The sequence below is a fragment of the Argopecten irradians genome, chromosome 5 (assembly GCF_041381155.1).
Source record: "Argopecten irradians isolate NY chromosome 5, Ai_NY, whole genome shotgun sequence".
Taxonomy (NCBI): Eukaryota; Metazoa; Mollusca; class Bivalvia; order Pectinida; family Pectinidae; genus Argopecten; species Argopecten irradians.
In genome coordinates this window covers 1,284,483-1,310,180 of record NC_091138.1, presented here as the reverse complement: position 1 = coordinate 1,310,180, position 25,698 = coordinate 1,284,483, and the positions used below count along the sequence as shown (strand labels likewise).

The window sequence follows — 25,698 nt, the reverse complement described above, 5'->3', positions numbered from 1 at the left end:
CCTAACTATACATACTGTTGTAAACAGCCAAATGACATGGTGACTTCACCATGATCATACCTAACTTTACATACTGTTGTAAACAGCCAAATGACATGGTGACTTCACCATGATCATACCTAACTATACATACTGTTGTAAACAGCCAAATGACATGGTGACTTCACTATGATCATACCTAACTATACATACTGTTGTAAACAGCCAAATGACATGGTGACTTCACCATGATCATACCTAACTATACATACTGTTGTAAACAGCCAAATGACATGGTGACTTCACTATGATTTTCATACCTAACTTTACATACTGTTGTAAACAGCCAAATGACATGGTGACTTCACTATGATCATACCTAACTATACATACTGTTGTAAACAGCCAAATGACATGGTGACTTCACTATGATCATACCTAACTATACATACTGTTGTAAACAGCCAAATGACATGGTGACTTCACTATGATCATAACCTAACTATACATACTGTTGTAAACAGCCAAAATGACATGGTGACTTCACTATGATCATACCTAACTATACATACTGTTGTAAAACAGCCAAATGACATGGTGACTTCACCATGATCATAACCTAACTATACATACTGTTTAAGTAAACAGCCAAATGACATGGTGACTTCACTATGATCATACCTAACTATACATAACTGTTGTAAACAGCCAAATGACATGGTGACTTCACTGAAGGAATGAGTGTCAGTACGTTTGACGTGAGGTAAGTGTCAGTACGTTAGACAGTGAGGTATAGTGACAGTACTTAGACTGTGAGGTAAGTGTCAGTACGTTAGACTGTGGAGGTAAGTGTCAGTACGGTTAGACTGTGATGTAAGTGTCATACGTTTAGACTGAGGAGGTAATGTCAGTACGTTAGACATGTGAGGTAAGTGTCAGTACGTTTACAGACTGTGAGGTAAGTGTCAGTACGTTAGACTGGTGAGGTCAAGTGATCAGTACGTTAGACTGTGAGGTAAGTGTCCAGTACGTAGAGATGGAGACGTTCAGACTGTGAGGTTATAGTGTCAGTACGTTTAGACTAATGAGGTAAGTAGTCAGTTACGTTAGACTGTGAGTAAAAGTGTCAGTCAGGTTACGTTATTAGACTGTGAGGTTAAGTGTCAGTACGTTAGACAGTGAGGTTAATAGGTGTCAGTACGTTAGACTGTTGAGGTTATAGTGTCAGTACGTTAGACTGTGAGGTAAGTGTCAGTACGTTAGACTGTGAGGTAAGTGTCAGTACGTTAGACTGTGAGGTAAGTGTCAGTACGTTAGACTGTGAGGTAAGTGTCAGTACGTTAGACTGTGAGGTAAGTGTCAGTACGTTAGACTGTGAGGTAAGTGTCAGTACGTTAGACTGTGAGGTAAGTGTCAGTACGTTAGACTGTGAGGTAAGTGTCAGTACGTTAGACTGTGAGGTAATGTATCAGTACGTTAGACTGTGAGGGTAAGTGTCAAGTACGTTAGCTAACTGTGAGGTAAGTGTCAGTACGTTAGACTGTGAGGTGTGAGGTAAGTGTCATTACGTTTAGACTGTGATGTAAGTGTGCAGTACGTTAGACTGTGTAGGTAAGTGTCAGTACGTTAGACTGTGAGGTAAGTGTCAGTACGTTAGACTGTGAGGTAAGTGTCAGTACGTTAGACTGTGAGGTAAGTGTCAGTACGTTAGACTGTGAGGTAAGTGTCAGTACGTTATACTGTGAGGTAAGTGTCAGTACGTAGACTGTAAGGTAAGTGTAGTCAGTTACGTTGCGTTACAGTGTTTGAGGTAAGTGTCACAGTACGTTACACTGTGAGGTAAGATGTCAGTACGTTACACTGTGAGGATAAGTGTCAGTACGTTACACTGTGAGGTAAGTGTCAGTACGTTACACTGTGAGGTAAGTGTCAGTACGTTACACTGTGAGGTAAGTGTCAGTACGTTACACTGTAAAGGTAAGTGTCAGTACGTTACACTGTGAGGTTAGTGTCAGTACGTTACAGTGTAAAAAGTAAGTATAGTTTTTAATTTGAAACATAGTTAATTGTAGTTTAGTTGTTGTTTTTTCCTAATAAACCCATTGCTTACAAAATATTATTATTTTTTGATAAATTTTCTTTATACGTACGCATGATTTGCGTCAATTCTATTGCAATGTTTACACTATATTTCATTTTCAAATTATTAATATGTTACAGTCTTGCATGCTTTTAATTTCCATTCTCATCCAAAATGATAGACTACACAGCGACATTGTATTATGATATAGATAATGTGTTGATATACAGTATAGTAAGGACAGAAACGTTTCTGGTATACCCCGGACATATTGTGTTGATGTACAGTATAGTAAGGACAGAAACGTTTCTGGTATACCCCGGACATATTGTGTTGATGTACAGTATAGTAAGGACAGAAACGTTTCTGGTATACCCCGGACATATTGTGTTGATGTACAGTATAGTAAGGACAGAAACGTTTCTGGTATACCCCGGACATATTGTGTTGATGTACAGTATAGTAGTACGTGACAGAAACGTTTCTGGTATACCCCGGACATATTGTGTTTAGATGTACAGTATAGTACTGGTATACAGACATATTGTTTGATGTTACTATTTTCTAAAAACCTGGGACATATACCAGTCACCATACCCCGGACATATTGTGTTGATGTACAGTATAGTAAGGACAGAAACGTTTTTTTTCTGGTATACCCCTCGGACATATTGTGTTGATGTACAGTATACAGTAACAGGTTACAGAAACGTTTCTGGTATACCCCGGACATATTGTGTTGATGTACAGTATAGTAAGGACAGACACGTTTCTGGTATACCCCGGACATATTGTGTTGATGTACAGTAATCTATACCCCGGAATGACAGACTGACACGTTTTCTGGTATACCCCGGACAATATTGTGTTGATGTACAGTATAGTACTGACAGACACGTTTTTCTGGTATACCCCGGACATATTGTGTTGATGTACAGTATAGTAAGGACAGACACGTTTCTGGTATACCCCGGAAATTGTGTTGATGTACGTATTCTGGTAATACCCGGACCATATTGTGTTTGATGTACAGTATAGTAAGGACAGAAACGTTTCTGGTATACCCCGGACATATTGTGTTGATGTACAGTATAGTAAGGACAGACACGTTTCTGGTATACCCCGGACATATTGTGTTGATGTACAGTATAGTACTGACAGACACGTTTCTGGTATACCCCGGACATATTGTGTTGATGTACAGTATAGTACTGACAGACACGTTTCTGGTATACCCCGGACATATTGTGTTGATGTACAGTATAGTACTGACAGACACGTTTCTGGTATACCCCGGACATATTGTGTTGATGTACAGTATAGTACTGACAGACACGTTTCTGGTATACCCCGGACATATTGTGTTTGATGTACAGTATAGTAAGTGACAGACACGTTTCTGGTATATCCCGGACATATGTGTTGATGTACAGTAATAGTAGTACAGACACGTTTCTGGTTACCCCGGACACAGTATAGTAAGGACAGAAACGTTTCTGGTATACCCCGGACATATTGTGTTGATGTACAGTATAGTAAGGACAGAAACGTTTCTGGTATACCCCGGACATATTGTGTTGATGTACAGTATAGTAAGGACAGAAACGTTTCTGGTATACCCCGGACATATTGTGTTGATGTACAGTATAGTAAGGACAGAAACGTTTCTGGTATACCCCCGGACATATTGTGTTGATGTTACAGTATAGTAAGGACAGACACGTTTCTGGTATACCCCGGACATATTGTGTTGATGTACAGTATAGTAAGGACAGAAACGTTTCTGGTATACCCCGGACATATTGTGTTGATGTACAGTATATTAGTGACAGACACGTTTCTGGTATACCCCGGACATATTGTGTTGATGTACAGTATATTAGTGACAGACACGTTTCTTGTATACCCCGGACATATTGTGTTGATGTACTGTATAGTACTAACAGACACGTTTCTGGTATACCCCGGACATATTGTGTTGATGTACAGTATATTAGTGACAGACACGTTTCTGGTATTCCATGGGCACTAAATAGCCGTGTACACGGTGATACCTCCATTTAATTATCTGGTTTACATCAGTGAGAGCGGTGCGAGTACCGGAGCCTGGACTGGACACGGCTAGGTAATTGGTCATATGTAATACGTTCTGCTGACCAGGACACGGGAAAGGTTTTAGTGGACAATGTTGTACTGACACCTATAGTGAGTAGGGGTCAGTGTTGTACTGACACTGTGTATACGACTGGAGTAGTCAGTGACTCGGACTACCACCAATTATACTTCCTATACGAACGCTCCCATCACCGTCTCTCTGAGGTATCGGGATATTATGGTTCATTTTATTTTTGACAGATGACGTCACTTTGGCTATTGTTATGCCTTATCGTGGTGCTTTTCGGTAAGTATCATATCACACCTTATATGATTTATTCCTGCTTTAAATAAAATTTGATTATTTTGGTTACCAATTTAAAATACATTTATTGCAAATGTATATGGAAAATGTTAAAATGTTGTACACAATTTTATATATATATAAATAAGCAAGATCCTGTCCTTTTATGAAATAAAATTATTTTATTCGTTTAACTTGATGTGTAGTAGTAATTATTTAATTATGTACATGCCACTCCAAGGACACAGATAATAAGTATTTCCGCAATCTCATTGAACAGTATGGGAATTGTTATTCTGTTTATAAACGTTCATTTTACTTTAAAATTTCATCTTCTCTCGAGGAACAACTTTTTTATGATAAAAATCTACTGTATATTTTATGTATTTTTTTTATTTACAAGATGTTTTAGAATATTTTGGTAGGCACGAATCATTTTGGAAATCACATAATTGTTTTGATGTCGAAGTACAATTTGTTTGTGTGTGTTAAAAACAAATCTTTTTTATAACCATGAAGTGGTCCCTCAGCTGAATGTGTTACAACTACAAGTCTGGTCATAAACCTGTGTGCCTTACAGGAAATATCGAAGAGGAATCCAAAACTTACTCCATCCTGACAAAATAGATCCTCACCTTTGTTGATATAGGCCATATCATTTACGCCTTACTAACGTCAGATCCACAACAAAGATCGGATTAAACGACGGAAAAAGTTTCCGTGACAAAATTTGTTCCTTTACGATATGTGACACAATTAATATATAGCCAGCCTTACTCCATACATGACTCCATACGTGTGACAAAAATATGTTGACAAAAATAAATATAGCCAGCCTTACTCCATACGTGACAAAAAGATGTTAATATAGCCACCGTTACTCTAATACATCGTGACAATAATATGTTAATATAGCCAGCCTTACTCCATACGTGACTAAAAATATAGCCAGCCTTACTCCATACGTGACAAAAATATGTTAATATAGCCAGCCTTACTCCATACGTGACAAAATGTTAATATAGTCCATATAGCCCAGCCTTACTCTATACGTGACAAAATATGTTAATATAGCCAGCCTTACTCCATATACGTGACAAAATATGTTAATATAGCCAGCCTTACTCCTTACGTGATAAAAATCTATGTTAATATAGCCAGCCTTACTCTATACGTGACAAAATATGTTAATATAGCCAGCCTTACTCTATACGTTGGACAAAATATGTTAATATAGCCAGCCTTACTCTATACGTGACAAAAATATGTTAATATAGCCAGCCTTACTCTATACGTGACAAAAATATGTTAATATAGCCAGCCTTACTCCATACGTGACAAAAATATGTTAATATAGCCAGCCTTACTCCATACGTGACAAAATATGTTAATATAGCCAGCCTTACTCTATACGTGACAAAATATGTTAATATAGCCAGCCTTACTCCATACGTGACAAAAATATGTTAATATAGCCAGCCTTACTCTATACGTGACAAAATATGTTAATATAGCCAGCCTTACTATACTCTATACGTGACAAAATATGTTAATATAGCCAGCCTTACTCTATACGTGACAAAATATGTTAATATAGCCAGCCTTACTCTATACGTGACAAAATATGTTAATATAGCCAGCCTTACTCCATCCGTGACAAAAATATGTTAATATAGCCAGCCTTACTCCATACGTGACAAAATATGTTAATATAGCCAGCCTTACTCATATACGTGACAAAATATGTTAATATAGCCAGCCTTACTCCATACGTGACAAAATATGTTAATATAGCCAGCCTTACTCTATACGTGACAAAAATATGTTAATATAGCCAGCCTTACTCTATACGTGACAAAATATGTTAATATAGCCAGCCTTACTCTATATACGTGACAAAAATAAATGTTAATATAGCCAGCCTTACTATATACGTGACAAAATATGTTAATATAGCCAGCCTTACTCTATACGTGACAAAATATGTTAATATAGCCAGCCTTACTCCATCCGTGACAAAAATATGTTAATATAGCCAGCCTTACTCCATACGTGACAAAAATATGTTAATATAGCCAGCCTTACTCCATACGTGACAAAATATGTTAATATAGCCAGCCTTACTCTATACGTGACAAAATATGTTAATATAGCCAGCCTTACTCTATACGTGACAAAATATGTTAATATAGCCAGCCTTACTCTATACGTGACAAAATATGTTAATATAGCCAGCCTTACTCCATACGTGACAAAATATGTTAATATAGCCAGCCTTACTCTATACGTGACAAAAATATGTTAATATAGCCAGCCTTACTCCATACGTGACAAAATATGTTAATATAGCCAGCCTTACTCTATACGTGACAAAAATATGTTAATATAGCCAGCCTTACTCTATACGTGACAAAATATGTTAATATAGCCAGCCTTACTCTATACGTGACAAAATATGTTAATATAGCCAGCCTTACTCTATACATGACAAAATATGTTAATATAGCCAGCCTTACTCTATACGTGACAAAAATATGTTAATATAGCCAGCCTTACTCTATACGTGACAAAATATGTTAATATAGCCAGCCTTACTCCATACGTGACAAAATATGTTAATATAGCCAGCCTTACTCCATACGTGACAAAAATATGTTAATATAGCCAGCCTTACTCTATACGTGACAAAAATATGTTAATATAGCCAGCCTTACTCCATACGTGACAAAATATGTTAATATAGCCAGCCTTACTCTATACGTGACAAAATATGTTAATATAGCCAGCCTTACTCCATACGTGACAAAAATATGTTAATATAGCCAGCCTTACTCCATCGTGACAAAAATATGTTAATATAGCCAGCCTTACTCTATACGTGACAAAAATATGTTAATATAGCCAGCCTTACTCTATACGTGACAAAATATGTTAATATAGCCAGCCTTACTCCATACGTGACAAAATATGTTAATATAGCCAGCCTTACTCTATACGTGACAAAATATGTTAATATAGCCAGCCTTACTCCATACGTGACAAAATATGTTAATATAGCCAGCCTTACTCTATACGTGACAAAATATGTTAATATAGCCAGCCTTACTCTATACGTGATAGCCTTACTCTATACGTGACAAAATATGTTAATATAGCCAGCCTTACTCTATACGTGACAAAATATGTTAATATAGCCAGCCTTACTCTATACGTGACAAAATATGTTAATATAGCCAGCCTTACTCTATACGTGACAAAATATGTTAATATAGCCAGCCTTACTCTATACGTGACAAAATATGTTAATATAGCCAGCCTTACTCTATACGTGACAAAAATATGTTAATATAGCAGCCTTACTCTAACGTGACTAAAATATGTTAAATATAGCCAGCCTTACTCCTTATACCGTGACAAAATATGTTAATATAGCCAGCCTTACTCTATACGTGACAAAATATGTTAATATAGCCAGCCTTACTCCATACGTGACAAAATATGTTAATATAGCCAGCCTTACTCTATACGTGACAAAATATGTTAATATAGCCAGCCTTACTCTATACGTGACAAAATATGTTAATATAGCCAGCCTTACTCCATACGTGACAAAATATGTTAATATAGCCAGCCTTACTCCATACGTGACAAAAAATATGTTAATATAGCCAGCCTTACTCCATACGTGACAAAAATATGTTAATATAGCCAGCCTTACTCTATACGTGACAAAATATGTTAATATAGCCAGCCTTACTCCATACGTGACAAAATATGTTAATATAGCCAGCCTTACTCTATACGTGACAAAATATGTTAATATAGCCAGCCTTACTCTATACGTGACAAAAATATGTTAATATAGCCAGCCTTACTCCATACGTGACAAAATATGTTAATATAGCCAGCCTTACTCTATACGTGACAAAAATATGTTAATATAGCCAGCCTTACTCCATACGTGACAAAAATATGTTAATATAGCCAGCCTTACTCTATACGTGACAAAATATGTTAATATAGCCAGCCTTACTCCATACGTGACAAAATATAGTTAATATAGCCAGCCTTACTCCATACGTGACAAAAATATGTTAATATAGCCAGCCTTACTCTATACGTGACAAAATATGTTAATATAGCCAGCCTTACTCCATACGTGACAAAAATATGTTAATATAGCCAGCCTTACTCTATACGTCTCCATACGTGACAAAAATATGTTAATATAGCCAGCCTTACTCCATACGTGACAAAAATATGTTAATATAGCCAGCCTTACTCTATACGTGACAAAAATATGTTAATATAGCCAGCCTTACTCTATACGTGACAAAAATATGTTAATATAGCCAGCCTTACTCTATACGTGACAAAAATATGTTAATATAGCCAGCCTTACTCCATACGTGACAAAAAATATGTTAATATAGCCAGCCTTACTCTATACGTGACAAAAATATGTTAATATAGCCAGCCTTACTCCATACGTGACAAAATATGTTAATATAGCCAGCCTTACTCCATACGTGACAAAAATATGTTAATATAGCCAGCCTTACTCCATACGTGACAAAATATGTTAATATAGCCAGCCTTACTCCATACGTGACAAAATATGTTAATATAGCCAGCCTTACTCTATACGTGACAAAAATATGTTAATATAGCCAGCCTTACTCCATACGTGACAAAAATATGTTAATATAGCCAGCCTTACTCCATCCGTGACAAAATATGTTAATATAGCCAGCCTTACTCTATACGTGACAAAATATGTTAATATAGCCAGCCTTACTCTATACGTGACAAAAATATGTTAATATAGCCAGCCTTACTCTATACGTGACAAAATATATGTTAATATAGCCAGCCTTACTCCATACGTGACAAAATATGTTAATATAGCCAGCCTTACTCTATATACGTGACAAAAATATGTTAATATAGCCAGCCTTACTCTATACGTGACAAAAATATGTTAATATAGCCAGCCTTACTCTATACGTGACAAAAATATGTTAATATATAGCCAGCCTTACTCTATACGTGACAAAAATATGTTAATATAGCCAGCCTTACTCCATACGTGACAAAAATATGTTAATATAGCCAGCCTTACTCTATACGTGACAAAATATATGTAATATAGCCAGCCTTACTCTATACGTGACAAAAATATGTTAATATAGCCAGCCTTACTCCATACGTGACAAAATATTTAATATAGCCAGCCTTACTCTATACGTGACAAAATATATTAATATAGCCAGCCTTACTCCATACGTGACAAAAATATGTTAATATAGCCAGCCTTACTCTATACGTGACAAAAATATGTTAATATAGCCAGCCTTACTCTATACGTGACAAAATATGTTAATATAGCCAGCCTTACTCCATACGTGACAAAAATATGTTAATATAGCCAGCCTTACTCCATACGTGACAAAAATATGTTAATATAGCCAGCCTTACTCCATACGTGACAAAATATGTTAATATAGCCAGCCTTACTCTATACGTGACAAAATATGTTAATATAGCCAGCCTTACTCTATACGTGACAAAATATGTTAATATAGCCAGCCTTACTCCATCCGTGACAAAAATATGTTAATATAGCCAGCCTTACTCCATACGTGACAAAATATAGTTAATATAGCCAGCCTTACTCCATACGTGACAAAAATATGTTAATATAGCCAGCCTTACTCTATAACGTGAACAAAAATATGTTAATATAGCCAGCCTTACTCCATACGTGACAAAAATATGTTAATATAGCCAGCCTTACTCTATACGTGACAAAAATATGTTAATATAGCCAGCCTTACTCTATACGTGACAAAAATATGTTAATATAGCCAGCCTTACTCTATACGTGACAAAAATATGTTAATATAGCCAGCCTTACTCTATACGTGACAAAATATGTTAATATAGCCAGCCTTACTCCATACGTGACAAAAATATGTTAATATAGCCAGCCTTACTCCATACGTGACAAAATATGTTAATATAGCCAGCCTTACTCCATACGTGACAAAAATATGTTAATATAGCCAGCCTTACTCTATACGTGATAAAAATATGTTAATATAGCAAACTATCATATGGATACAGTTGTTCTTGTGTAAGCCATTGATTGTTAACCATCTACTAATCTGACGGAATACAGGTGTTCTTGTGTAAGCCATTGATTGTTAACCATCCACTTATCTGACGGAATACAGGTGTTCTTGTGTAAGCCATTGATTGTTAACCATTCACTAATCTGACGGAATACAGGTGTTCTTGTGTTAGCCATTGATTCTCCTAAATAGCCAGAGGTTTCCATATATTATTAAGATTTCATGAAATATATAACAGTGAGGATGTATCTGAATGTATTAACGCTAAAGAAATTCGATAAAAAGACAATATACACGTCATGTTTGTTAGTTATTCTGTTGTTGAGATTTCACATGGTTATAAATAATATGTTCCCTTGATTGGTTGGCTAAATCTATTTACGTGTGTTGATTGGTTACCTGTTGTTGAAGATGTCATGTGTGTAAGGGGTACCAGTGGGGAAATTATTGCAAACAAATTATCATTAGATAAACCCAGAGTTTTTAAGTCCGAATGCTTTTTTTGGTTGTCGGTCATTATTCTCAGAAATCACACGAGGCGGCGCTGCATGTACTGAATAGAATATAAGGATAAGTCAAAGAGGTTTCAAATGTTCGGTGATATGACCTACTTGTAGTAACTGTCCGTACATGGGAGATGCTGAAACAAAATGTTAGGTTTTAATTAAAACGTATTTCATTTGCCTTTTTATGGTATTTGACAAAGAGGATTGGGCACAAGTTCTTCCAACGTATAAAATCCCTCTCCAAACCTACACATAAAATATACATATATAACGCTAGTTGCTGCTTATTACTGACCTATACATAAAGATACAGTACATGACATAACAGTGTGATTGTTGACGGTGTTTCTCGATGTACTCTTATTCTTTACTACAAGAGATTTACCTGGTTATATCAATCTATATACAAGATAATACATTAAAAACGATTAGTATCTTTAATGTATTTACATTCGTAACTAAAGAACTGGATATTCTGTTGAAGTGATAAGATTGTGTTTCCCCGGAGTAAGACATTTAAATCAAACAGGTTGATATCTACAAAGGATAAACTTCTGAGATTTTGCATTAACAGATTTCTGTGTAAAATGTAAATAGGACATAAAAAGAAGAAGTGATGGGCATTTTCAATTTCACCACACAGACAAGAAAGAATATCAGTAAGATTTACTTTAAAAAGATCATATTGTAGAGAGAACTATATTCGCTAAAGTAAAGTGTAGTTTTAACCGAAATATTACACTTGTTTATATGCGAATGTATTTCATCAAGTTGACCAAGTATATCCGGAAAACTTTACGCCTTCTAAACAACTTAAGCAAAATATTCAAAACGTTAATTTTTATCACGCAGTTCGTATTAAGTTTACCGACGTTGCCCTAATTACCACGCGTCAGTTGACTATCACTGCGCAAGATTTGAAAAGAGAGACATGAATCTTTCTGTTAATATATAGATTTGAATGTATTTGGTGTTGTTATCTCATCTTTGGCCATCGTTATCATATGTTGTAATTGTTTTAAAGAAACTTTCAATATTTGCTTCGGAGAGGTAGCCTAGTGGCCCTTTCATGCATATTATAAAGGTGATATCTTTACATTGAATGTGAAAGCATTCTAATCATCATTCTTCAAAATGAATTATCATTTGAACTATGCCATCTAACTGTGAACAGAACAATTCTTCAAGTTTTCCAATCTTTGCTTCCTAATAAATAATGCTGTATGGTAGCCTTCTTATCTTTTAGGGAAGCTAATACTTGTTTTAACATTATATTATCAAAATTCGGAATGATGCTCATCAACAAAGCAGAATTGAAAACTGGATTTTCATTATGAATGTGAGCATGAAGACAGATTATGGAGTAGAATTGAAACTGGATTTTCTCTAAAACTTCTGTGTATAATCAACTTTTCAAAACGGAAAATTCTATTTGGCAAACGCGGTAAACAATACCAAGCACAAAACACTGTAATGCTGATGGTCAAGTACTATATAAAGGCACTATGTTGTATATTGAAAGTGTTAAGAATTATATAAGAAATAATATAATTATGAAAGTTTTTCCTCCTTGTGCAATGGCAAACTAAATGTGTTTAATCTTAAGTGGGGTTTATTTTCAAATCTGGCTAAAGATTAATAATATGTGAATATGAATATTACTATTCGCATACAGAAATGTTCTACAAATGCATTATAGATGTATTAAAAATATAATCCAGCATTTTCATGACAAAAATATGATATTCTAAAAAAAATTAAAAAAAAATGATGCTGGTGACTGAAACCAAGACATTCAAAATATACTAAATATCATAAGTGAGAATGTGAGAATGAAAGAGATGTTTCTTTTCCATTTGTCATTGTATACTGTGAAAATGATAAAAAAAATTGTATTTGAAAAAAAAAAGTTTAAAAAAAACAGATAACGTACCATATTAATTTGTAATACAATATCTGAGAGATGTTACGGATTCCGCCTAACTACTTAATGTGCGAGGACATTATTGTTCGGGGAGTTGACCACAGGGCACCCCAACCCTGGCAGCTCTCACCAAATTACTGATGTGTATTATATACACATCATATACAGCTGGGGGAATAAAATATTTGTACTGTAAAAAAAAAAAAAAAAAACCCTACTTAATTTAATATAAATCGTTTGATACATAATAAATATACCCAATGATTGAATAAATGACAATTTTTTTTGGCTTTGTCATTTTGGCAGATTCTGCGGAGTGCGTTCGATGAGGACGCTAAGCACACTGGTCTCCCACGTTTGTTGTTAACTGCGGCAGTATCTATAAGTAAACAGGTCGTGGACGGTGGCTATGAAATTGATAAAATATCAAAGTAAGTGTTTCAATGAAAGTACCGCGTAAATAAAACATTAAATATTAACTTTTTATGGCCTGGCTGAGAGGACACTAACTATCTATAATGGCCTGGTAGAGGGGGCACTATTTTGTTTTATTATGGCCTGGTTGAAAGGGCACTAATTATTTATTATTGCCTGACTGAGGGGAACTATTTATCTATTATGGCCTTGTTGAGGGGGCACTTTTTATCTATTTTGACTTTGTTGAGGGGCACTATTTATCTGTTATGGCTTGGTTGAGGGGCACTATTTATCTGTTATGGCTTGGTTGAGGGGACACTATTTATATATTATGGCCTTGTTGAGGGGCACTATTTATCTATTTTGACTTTGTTGAGGGGCACTATTTATCTATTTTGACTTTGTTGAGGGGCACTATTTATCTGTTATGGCTTGGTTGAGGGGCACTATTTATCTGTTATGGCCTTGTTGAGGGGACACTATTTATATATTATGGCCTTGTTGAGGGGCACTATTTATCTATTATGGCCTTGTTGAGGGGGCACTATCTATCTATTATGGCTTGGTTGAGGGGCATTATTTATATATTACGGCCTGGTTTAGGGGCACTATTTTTCTATTATGGCCTGATAGATGGGGCACTATTTTTCTATTATGGCCTGATAGAGGGGGCACTATTTATCTGTTATGGCCTGGTTGAGAGGGCGGTGATTACTTATTATTGCCTGAGTGAGGGGCACTATTTATCTATTATGGCTTAGTTGAGGGGTATTTATCGAGTTTCAAGTAGTACATTTTACTTGAAGAAAGAAAGTTCAATAAAGTCAAACACTTTATCCATTAGAGAATGTGATTGAGATTTATCAATACTTCATAGGGATATCCCATGATTGCTAGGAAAATATATCTCTTTCTCCAATACTTGACAGTGTTTTCATACGGTTGCTAGGGATAAGATAACTCTTTCTCCAATACTTGACAGTGTTATCATACGGTTGCTATGGATAAGATAACTCGGTCTTTTACCGGAGTAGGGAAAAGACAGCTCACACTCGCTAGACAATGACGTGACGTCATTAATACATGCAGTCCCTATTGTCGGCGATGTCATTAATTTTGACGCAATGTGACGTTCCTTTGATTGCGGCGCTTTGAAAATGTTTCTAAAAACTGCATTTTCATAATGTTTCGTGAAATTATGGGAGAAAAAGAATCAAACATGGGTCTATCAAGTGGACAGGTTTATCTCAACCCCCGTTAAAGATATTGGCCGCCAACCCTCGGCAAGCCTCGGTTTGACCAGCCAAAATATTTCACTTGGACTGAGATATCCACTTGACAGACCCATGTAAGATTCTATTTATCAACATTATAATTGACATAAATTTTATAATCTAGGGATTTGGATTTTGTTAACCTGATGGCCTATGACTTACACGGGTCCTGGGACCGAACTCTCGGCCACAATAGTCCACTCTACTCCAGAGAGGGTGAGACGTCGGCAGTGGCACAACTTAACCAGGTAAGGTAACCATGGCAACGTTTATCTAGGTAAAGCACCATGACTTAGCTTAAACAGGTATGTAACCATAGCAACGCTTAAATAGGTAACACACCATGACTTAGCTTAAACAGGTTACCACACGCATCTCATGCACTTCTATTATCATTTCGATACGTGACTAACTTCGTAATTTGTGATCTTGATCTTTTTTATTCCAATGTCCATATAACGTTAGAATTTTTTATGTAATTTACAATATCAAAATTTAACAGTACCACTATCTGCAGAAGATGACTAAATAAATATTGATAATGTAGAAGGGGAACAGGCTAAGGCGAATATGTTTACTGATGAACCAGGGAGCCTCTGAAATCCAGGAACACTCTAAATAGACTACAATGAATGGATTCTGCTCCGATTATTTATGATCAAATTAACAATGTAATAAATAGCACCTCTGGGTCGCGAGTTCGAATCCCATGTGGGGCAGTTGCCAGGTACTGAGCGGTGGTTGGTTGTTTTTCTCCGGGTACTCCAGCTGTACTCCACCAAAGCACCTGACACGTCCTTACATGACCCAGACTATTAATAGTATTTGATACTATCCGGAAAGCAGGACTTTTGAAGAAAATGGCAAAAAGCGGTAAAAAGGTAAACTTTGCATTCTTCTTAGTGTTAATATTTCTTAAGTCGTGATATTTCACAAAAGAAAGTGTAGACAGAGGAACAACTTTATACTCGATAATAAGATACTGGAAATTGTAGATTGCTTTACATACTTTTGGGTTACTTTTAAAAATGGACATTTTTCAGCAACTAGACAGAGGGTTATAAAACAGAAACAAAAAAGATACTTTCAGTTTTTGTAAATCGAAATCAGGTAATCCCTGTAGAGCTTTGGTTTTATTTGTTTAACGTCCTACCTATTAGCAGCTATGGTCATGTAAGGACGTGCCAGGTTTAATAGTGGAGGAAATCGCAATGGACAAATACAGTTTAGATGGACAGATAAAGTTATTATAATAAACAGATTTGTAGTGATACTTGATTCATACATACATATATATATATACGACAGTGAAATACCTATGAATGCAAACATTTAAAACCATGAAATAGGATAACATGGAGTATTTATACAGACATGGTTTACAGACCTAAAATCCTCGCCTAAAGGTCGACTTTACTTAAAATCATCCCATGTTTCTGTCCCATTGAAAGTTATATAAACTGTCCCATGTTTCCCCCTTTCAGGACTGGGGTGTGACGTATTGGCTGTCTAACGGTGCCCCTCCTGAGAAGATAATGCTTGGTATTGCTACCTATGGCCGAACATTCCTAACCTACAATGGTAACCAGATGGGAGATTGGGCCTTAGGGCCAGGCCGACAGGGCACATTTACTGAAGAGGCAGGCTTTCTCGCTTACTATGAGGTATATATCAGTGTTTTGTTAAATACTCAACATAAATTAAATTTTAATTGGCATCGAATTTCACAAGACTATTAAATGGTTATGTTAAGTACTTCTTTATGTGTATATTGCCATAAGTAATTTTGTGTCTTTAGAGGTCAGCATTATTTTTTTATATAAATTTGAACCACATTGACTACTTAAACTAAAAAATCAAAAGAAATCTCCATCAACATATCCTTATTACCTTTAGTATTTTCTCTATGTTTCTTTACAAGGGTATTAATTACAGCACCCTGTGTAAAACTTTTTTTCCTAATCCTACTGCATGTCGTTTGCTATGTATGTTGCGGCTTGTGTCCGATAATCGACAATGACCTATTTTGATCGATTAAAAATAACGACACGACAGGGAATGTCTGCGTCTATTAATAAACAGGTTATCAGGTTCACAATGAAAACTTTGAACAGGTGTTCATCGGTCTCAGGTTGACATTGCATTTTGTCAAGCCTGTCTGAGCGGTGTAGACCAACCAGGAAATAACAAATCTCACAATCATATAACAAAACATTATGTTACCTCACCAAGGAAATCATGTACGATACGTTATTTATGATAACATTAAGGATACATATCATTTATTTATGCTTAAATTAATGACTGCATCTAAGTGGTTTCAAGGTTTATTCAAACTTTAGGTCATTGTCTCATTCGCACAACTCATACTGTAAAAACACAAAGGATAAAGAGTCAATATTCTGTCTCATTCGCACAACTCATACTGTAAAAACACAAAGGATAAAGAGTCAATATTCAGTCTCATTCGCACAACTCATACTGTAAAAACACAAAGGATAAAGAGTCAATATTCAGTCTCATTCGCACAACTCATACTGTAAAAACACAAAGGATAAAGAGTCAATATTCTGTCTCATTCGCACAACTCATACTGTAAAAACACAAAGGATAAAGAGTCAATATTCAGTCTCATTCACACAACTCATACTGTAAAAACACAAAGGATAAAGAGTCAATATTCTGTCTCATTCGCACAACTCATAACTGTAAAAACACAAAGGATAAAGAGTCAATATTCTGTCTCATTCGCACAACTCATACTGTAAAAACACAAAGGATAAAGAGTCAATATTCTGTCTCATTCGCACAACTCATACTGTAAAAACACAAAGGATAAAGAGTCAATATTCAGTCTCATTCACACAACTCATACTGTAAAAATACAAAGGATAAAGAGTCAATATTCAGTCTCATTCGCACAACTCATACTGTAAAAACACAAAGGATAAAGAGTCAATATTCTGTCTCATTCGCACAACTCATACTGTAAAAACACAAAGGATAAAGAGTCAATATTCTGTCTCATTCGCACAACTCATACTGTAAAAATACAAAGGATAAAGAGTCAATATTCAGTCTCATTCGCACACTCATACTGTAAAAACACACAAAGGATAAAGAGTCAATATTCTGTCTCATTCGCACAACTCATACTGTAAAAACACAAAGGATAAAGAGTCAATATTCTGTCTCATTCGCACAACTCATACTGTAAAAACACAAAGGATAAAGAGTCAATATTCTGTCTCATTCGCACAACTCATACTGTAAAAACACAAAGGATAAAGAGTCAATATTCTGTCTCATTCGCACAACTCATACTGTAAAAACACAAAGGATAAAGAGTCAATATTCAGTCTCATTCGCACAACTCATACTGTAAAAACACAAAGGATAAAGAGTCAATATTCAGTCTCATTCGCACAACTCATACTGTAAAAACACAAAGGATAAAGAGTCAATATTCAGTCTCATTCGCACAACTCATACTGTCTCATTCGAATAACTCATACTGTAAAAACACAAAGGATAAAGAGTCAATATTCAGTCTCATTCGCACAACTCATACTGTAAAAATACAAAGGATAAAGAGTCAATATTCAGTCTCATTCGCACAACTCATACTGTAAAAACACAAAGGATAAAGAGTCAATATTCTGTCTCATTCGCACAACTCATACTGTAAAAACACAAAGGATAAAGAGTCAATATTCAGTCTCATTCGCACAACTCATACTGTAAAAACACAAAGGATAAAGAGTCAATATTCAGTCTCATTCGCACAACTCATACTGTAAAAACACAAAGGATAAAGAGTCAATATTTCTGTCTCATTCGCACAACTCATACTGTAAAACCAAAGGATAAAGAGTCAATATTCCAGTCCTCATTCGCACAACTCATACTGTAAAAACACAAAAGGATAAAGAGTCAATATTCTGTCTCATTCACACAACTCATACTGTAAAAACACAAAGGATAAAGAGTCAATATTCAGTCTCATTCGCACAACTCATACTGTAAAAAATACAAGGACAAAGAGTCAAATTCAGGATAAAACTCATACTGTAAAAATACAAAGGATAAAGAGTCAATATTCAGTCTCATTCACACAACTCATACTGTAAAAACACAAAGGATAAAGAGTCAATATTCTGTCTCATTCGCACAACTCATACTGTAAAAAACACAAAGGATAAAGAGTCAATATTCTGTCTCATTCGCACAACTCATACTGTAAAAAAACACAAAGGATAAAGAGTCAATATTCAGTCTCATTCGCACAACTCATACTGTAAAAAATACAAAGGATAAAGAGTCAATATTCAGTCTCATTCGCACAACTCATACTGTAAAAATACAAAGGATAAAGAGTCAATATTCAGTCTCATTCGCACAACTCATACTGTAAAAAACACAAAGGATAAAGAGTCCAATATTCTGTCTCATTCGCACAACTCATACTGTAAAAAATACAAAGGATAAAGAGTCAATATTCAGTCTCATTCGCACAACTCATACTGTAAAAAACACAAAGGATAAAGAGTCAATATTCAGTCTCATTCGCACAAACTCATACTCATACAAAGGATAAGAGTCAATATTTCAGTTCACCACAAACTGTAAAAAAACAAAAGGATAAAGAGTCAATATTCAGTCTCATTCGCACAACTCATACTGTAAAAACACAAAGGATAAAGAGTCAATATTCAGTCTCATTCGCACAACTCATACTGTAAAAACACAAAGGATAAAGAGTCAATATTCTGTCTCATTCGCACAACTCATACTGTAAAAAACACAAAGGATAAAGAGTCAATTATTCTGTCTCATTCGCACAACTCTTACTGTAAAAATACAAAGGATAAAAGAGTCAATATTCTTCAGTCTCATTCGCACAACTCATACTGTAAAAATACAAAGGATAAAGAGGTCAATATTCTGTCTCATTCGCACAACTCATACTGTAAAAACACAAAGGATAAAGAGTCAATATTCATCTCATTCGCACAACTCATACTGTAAAAACACAAAGGATAAAGAGTCAATATTCAGTCTCATTCACACAACTCATACTGTAAAAAATACAAAGGATAAAGAGTCAATATTCAGTCTCATTCGCACAACTCATACTGTAAAAACACAAAGGATAAAGAGTCAATATTCAGTCTCATTCGCACAACTCATACTGTAAAAATCACAAAGGAAAAAGAGTCAATATTTCTGTCTCATTCGCACAACTCATACTGTAAAAACACAAAGGATAAAGAGTCAATATTCTGTCTCATTCGCACAACTCATACTGTAAAAATACAAAGGATAAAGAGTCAATATTCTGTCTCATTCGCACAACTCATACTGTAAAAACACAAAGGATAAAGAGTCAATATTCAGTCTCATTCGCACAACTCATACTGTAAAAATACAAAAGGATAAAGAGTCAATATTCAGTCTCATTCGCACAACTCATACTGTAAAAACACAAAGGATAAAGAGTCAATATTCAGTCTCATTCGCACAACTCATACTGTAAAAACACAAAGGATAAAGAGTCAATATTCTGTCTCATTCGCACAACTCATACTGTAAAAATACAAAGGATAAAGAGTCAATATTCAGTCTCATTCGCACAACTCATACTGTAAAAACACAAAGGATAAAGAGTCAATATTCAGTCTCATTCGCACAACTCATACTGTAAAAACACAAAGGATAAAGAGTCAATATTCAGTCTCATTCACACAACTCATACTGTAAAAACACAAAGGATAAAGAGTCAATATTCTGTCTCATTCGCACAACTCATACTGTAAAAACACAAAGGATAAAGAGTCAATATTCTGTCTCATTCACACAACTCATACTGTAAAAATCACAAAGGATAAGAGTCAATATTCAGTCTCATTCACACAACTCATACTGTAAAAATAACACAAAGGATAAAGAGTCATATATAATTCACACAACTCATACTGTAAAAATACAAAAGGATAAAGCGATCCATATTCAGTCTCATTCGCACAATCTCATACTGTAAAAAACATTCAAAGGATAAAGAGTCAATATTCTGTTCATTCGTCTCATTAAAAATACGCACAACTCATACGACTCTGTAAAAAATCACAAAGGATAAAGAGTCTCAATATTCAGGTCTCATTCGCACAACTCATAATCTAGTAAAAACACAAAGGATAAATGAGTCAATATTCCCCAGTCTCATTCGCACAACTCATACTGTAAAAACACAAAGGATAAAAGAGTCAATATTCTGTCTCATTCACACAACTCATACTGTAAAAACACAAAGGATAAAGAGTCAATATTCAGTTCCGTCATTCACACAACTCCATACTGTAAAAACACAAAGGATAAAGAGTTCAATATTCTGTCATCATTGCAACAAACTCATACTGTAAAAACACAAAGGATAAAGAGTCAATATTCAGTCTCATTCGCACAACTCATACTGTAAAAACACAAAGGATAAAGAGTCAATATTCAGTCTCAATCAAGAGTATCACTACTGTGGCCACTCAGTGGATAAGCAAAAGTCAGTTTGCATAAAGATACATTCGCATCAAACTCATACCTGTACAATAAACACAAGGTAAGTAGTCAATTATTAGGATTCGCAACAACTCATAGGTCAAAAGGTGAAAATGAGTCATTTTCCATTCATTTAAAGACAACTCATGAACTGTAAAACTACACAAAGGGAATTTAAGAGTCAATTTGGTATGTTCTCATTGCACAACAGTTACTAACAGTACCACTACATACCAGTGGAAAGTTTGACTTCTAATATGTAACTTCAAATAAAAGAATACTGTAAAAATTGCAAAGGAATAAGAGTCAATAGGCTCAGTCTCAAATGTCGCACAACGCTACTGTTAAAAACTGGATAAGAGCCTAATATTTTGTCTCATATCGCTGAGTGGACCGTAAAACGTAATGTAAAAGATTCAATATGTATTATATATTCGACATGTTTTACCGTCCGAAGTACTGAAGTTATTTTCAATAATGATGTCTACAAGTATATATTTACCGAATGCACATACATTAGTAAGAATTATTTTTAATTATCTATATCGCATGTATATACTTTATTAATAGAAGACTATTTACCAATAATATTTCTTATTTATAGTATGCAATTTACTACAGATTGAAAGTAAAATTTGAAAATTCATTTTGGATACCAATGTTGTTAGATTTGAATACAGATTTCTTGATTATCATGTATATTTCTATATTTACCTGCTATATAGCCAATGAATGTGAATGATATTGTGCTAATACGATTGTTTTGATACAGGTTTCCAACGAATTTACGATGGAAAGAATGGTATCCGGCACAAATAAATGTATGCTACCGAATCATAAGGTTGTATTGAGAGGTGCTCGATGTGTTGATGACTACTTAGACCTTATTCGTTAACTAATATTCCCTTCTATATCTAGATCTGTCATACCTCCAGAATGGCTGGACCCGCCAGTGGCACCCTCAAGCATTCAGGTACCTTACGCTTACTCCCAAACCGAATGGGTGGGTATGACGATGTGGACAGTATCACAATCAAGGTAATTATACGATAAAAACAAATTATTTTGACCACGCTGTAGAATTTTATCAGTTTATCAAATGTATATATTAAAAAGTTATGTTATTTAAGTCAATGCATTATATAAACTTATTTGTTTTAGATATTAATTTTGAGCATTAGAATCAATAATGATTCAAAGCATGCAGTTATATCAGAGAGTGGCTAGACCGAATATATGCTGGCCTATTTCCTTTTTAGGCAGAAATACATCAAAAGCACGTGGTCTAGGGGGCGCTATGTATGGGCTATAGATATGGACGATTTCCGAGGAACATGCGGGAATGTTTCAAACCCTTTACTCCGAACAATTCGAGAATATCCTTCCAAATGAATAATACTGCGATTGTACCGTTATGTTATACCCAAGCCTTGCTCGTCATACATTTGATACTGCGGGTCAGGTACTGGTAGGGTAGTCAGAAGGTGTCGCTACCGACGGCTGGCTATAACTATAGATATTTGTACAATGATATTTGAATAGTTTATGTTACAATTCTAGAGTTTTTTAATGCAAAAAATTAATGTTTTTTACAACTATTTGCACTTGTTCAAACGTCATAATCGATTGTACCTTACTTTATTTCCACAGATGTCCCTGAGTATAAGCGTGTGTGCTACTATACCAATTGGTCACAACACAGGTCAAAACCTTTTACCTTTCTACCCGAGAACATTGACCCTGAACTTTGTACTCATATCATATTTTCAATATGCCAAATTGGAAGACAACGATATCCATTTCTTTGAACCCAACGACGATGGTGAGTCTTGTATTTAATTTTTGAAGAAGTTTTTGATTTTTCGATCTTCGTTGCATATACATTTTGTAGATGTATATAATATTTTGAACACTTGGTATAACTTTTGTTGGTATTTCTAGACCTGTACCGCCGCGTAGCAAATAGATAAAACTCGTAAGGTAAAGTAGACAAGTGTTCAGAGGAGCGCTAATAGATAAAACTCGTGAGGTAAAGTGACAAGTGTTCAGAGGAGCGCTAATAGATAAAACTTGTAAGGTAAAGTAGACAAGTGTTCAGAGGAGCGCTAATAGATAAAACTCGTGAGGTAAAGTGAGACCAAGTGTTCAGAGGAGCACTAATAGATAAAACTTGTAAGGTAAAGTAGACAAGTGTTCAGAGGAGCGCTAATAGATAAAACTTGTAAGGTAAAGTGACAAGTGTTCAGAGGAGCGCTAATAGATAAAACTTGTAAGGTAAAGTGACAAGTGTTCAGAGGAGCGCTAATAGATAAAACTCGTAAGGTAAAGTGACAAGTGTTCAGAGGAGCGCTTAATAGATAAAACTTGTAAGGTAAAGTGACAAGTGTTCAGAGGAGCGCTAATAGATAAAACTTGTAAGGTAAAGTAGACAAGTGTTCAGAGGAGCGCTAATAGATAAAACTCGTGAGGTAAAGTAGACAAGTGTTCAGAGGAGCGCTAATAGATAAAACTCGTGAGGTAAAGTAGACAAGTGTTCAGAGGAGCGCTAATAGATAAAACTTGTAAGGTAAAGTGACAAGTGTTCAGAGGAGCGCTAATAGATAAAACTTGTAAGGTAGAGTGACAAGTGTTCAGAGGAGCGTTAATAGATAAAACTCGTAAGGTAAAGTAGACAAGTGTTCAGAGGAGCGCTAATAGATAAAACTTGTAAGGTAAAGTAGACAAGTGTTCAGAGGAGCGCTAATAGATAAAACTCGTGAGGTAAAGTGACAAGTGTTCAGAGGAGCGCTAATAGATAAAACTCGTAAGGTAAAGTAGACAAGTGTTCAGAGGAGCGCTAATAGATAAAACTCGTAAGGTAAAGTAGACAAGTGTTCAGAGGAGCGCTAATAGATAAAACTTGTAAGGTAGAGTGACAAGTGTTCAGAGGAGCGCTAATAGATAAAACTTGTAAGGTAAAGTGACAAGTGTTCAGAGGAGCGCTAATAGATAAAACTTGTAAGGTAAAGTGACAAGTGTTCAGAGGAGCGCTAATAGATAAAACTTGTAAGGTAAGAGTGACAAGTGTTCAGAGGACAAGTGTTAGAGGAGCGCTAATAGATAAAACTTGTAAGGTAAAGTGACAAGTGTTCAGAGGAGCGCTAATAGATAAAACTCGTAAGGTAAAGTAGACAAGTGTTCAGTGGAGCGCTAATAGATAAAACTTGTAAGGTAAAGTGACAAGTGTTCAGAGGAGCGCTAATAGATAAAACTTGTAAGGTAGAAGTGACAAGTGTTCAGAGGAGCGCTAATAATAGATAAAACTCGTAAGGTAAAGTGACAAGTGTTCAGAGGAGCGCTAATAGATAAAACTCGTGAGGTAAAGTGACAAGTGTTCAGAGGAGCGCTAATAGATAAAACTCGTGAGGTAAAGTGACAAGTGTTCAGAGGAGCGCTAATAGATAAAACTCGTAAGGTAAAGTAGACAAGTGTTCAGAGGAGCGCTAATAGATAAAACTCGTGAGGTAAAGTGACAAGTGTTCAGAGGAGCGCTAATAGATAAAACTTGTAAGGTAAAGTGACAAGTGTTCAGAGGAGCGCTAATAGATAAAACTTGTAAGGTAAAGTGACAAGTGTTCAGAGGAGCGCTAATAGATAAAACTCGTGAGGTAAAGTGACAAGTGTTCAGAGGAGCGCTAATAGATAAAACTCGTGAGGTAAAGTGACAAGTGTTCAGAGGAGCGCTAATAGATAAAACTCGTGAGGTAAAGTGACAAGTGTTCAGAGGAGCGCTAATAGATAAAACTCGTGAGGTAAAGTAGACAAGTGTTCAGAGGAGCGCTAATAGATAAAACTTGTAAGGTAAAGTGACAAGTGTTCAGAGGAGCGCATAATAGATAAAACTTGTGAGGTAAAGTGACAAGTGTTCAGAGGAGCGCTAATAGATAAAACTTGTAAGGTAAAGTGACAAGTGTTCAGAGGAGCGCTAATAGATAAAACTCGTAAGGTAAAGTGACAAGTGTTCAGAGGAGCGCTAATAGATAAAACTTGTAAGGTAAAGTAACAAGTGTTCAGAGGAGCGCTAATAGATAAAACTTGTAAGGTAAAGTGACAAGTGTTCAGAGGAGCGCTAATAGATAAAACTCGTGAAGGTAAAGTGACAAGTGTTCAGAGGAGCGCTAATAGATAAAACTCGTAAGGTAAAGTGACAAGTGTTCAGAGGAGCGCTAATAGATAAAACTTGTAAGGTAAAGTAGACAAGTGTTCAGAGGAGCGCTAATAGATAAAACTTGTAAGGTAAAGTAGACAAGTGTTCAGAGGAGCGCTAATAGATAAAACTCGTAAGGTAAAGTGACAAGTGTTCAGAGGAGCGCTAATAGATAAAACTTGTAAGGTAAGTGACAAGTGAGTGACGCAAATAGATAAAACTTGTAAGGTAAAGTGACAAGTGTTCAGAGG

General features: G+C 35.5%; 2 protein-coding genes across 2 annotated transcripts in view; both read left to right on the top strand.

Annotated features, from left to right (window-relative positions):
- The window catches only part of LOC138322617 (fatty acid synthase-like), a 381,340-nt gene extending 364,984 nt beyond the window's left edge, over window positions 1-16,356 (top strand). Inside the window, exons 27-29 of the mRNA XM_069266599.1 lie at window positions 13,346-13,452; window positions 14,837-14,960; window positions 16,197-16,356. Of these exons, the coding sequence (XP_069122700.1) occupies window positions 13,346-13,388 (43 nt within the window). The 3' untranslated portion in view covers window positions 13,389-13,452; window positions 14,837-14,960; window positions 16,197-16,356. The remainder of the gene's footprint in view (window positions 1-13,345; window positions 13,453-14,836; window positions 14,961-16,196) is intronic.
- LOC138324190 (chitotriosidase-1-like) lies at window positions 14,859-22,653 on the top strand. Its single transcript, XM_069269271.1, has 4 exons — window positions 14,859-14,960; window positions 16,197-16,376; window positions 22,180-22,299; window positions 22,525-22,653. The coding sequence occupies exons 1-4, from the start codon at window positions 14,859-14,861 to the stop codon at window positions 22,651-22,653; spliced, it is 531 nt and encodes a 176-aa protein (XP_069125372.1).
- The last annotated feature ends 3,045 nt before the right edge of the window (window positions 22,654-25,698 follow it).

Excerpts from the sequence above, each read along its gene's own strand:
- LOC138324190 (XM_069269271.1), top strand. The coding sequence starts at position 14,859 with ATGGCCTATGACTTACACGGGTCCTGGGACCGAACTCTCGGCCACAAT. Across the intron at positions 14,961-16,196 it reads CAGTGGCACAACTTAACCAG|GACTGGGGTGTGACGTATTG; the intron begins GTAAGGTAACCA and ends TCCCCCTTTCAG. Across the intron at positions 22,300-22,524 it reads TGGACAGTATCACAATCAAG|AAATACATCAAAAGCACGTG; the intron begins GTAATTATACGA and ends CTTTTTAGGCAG.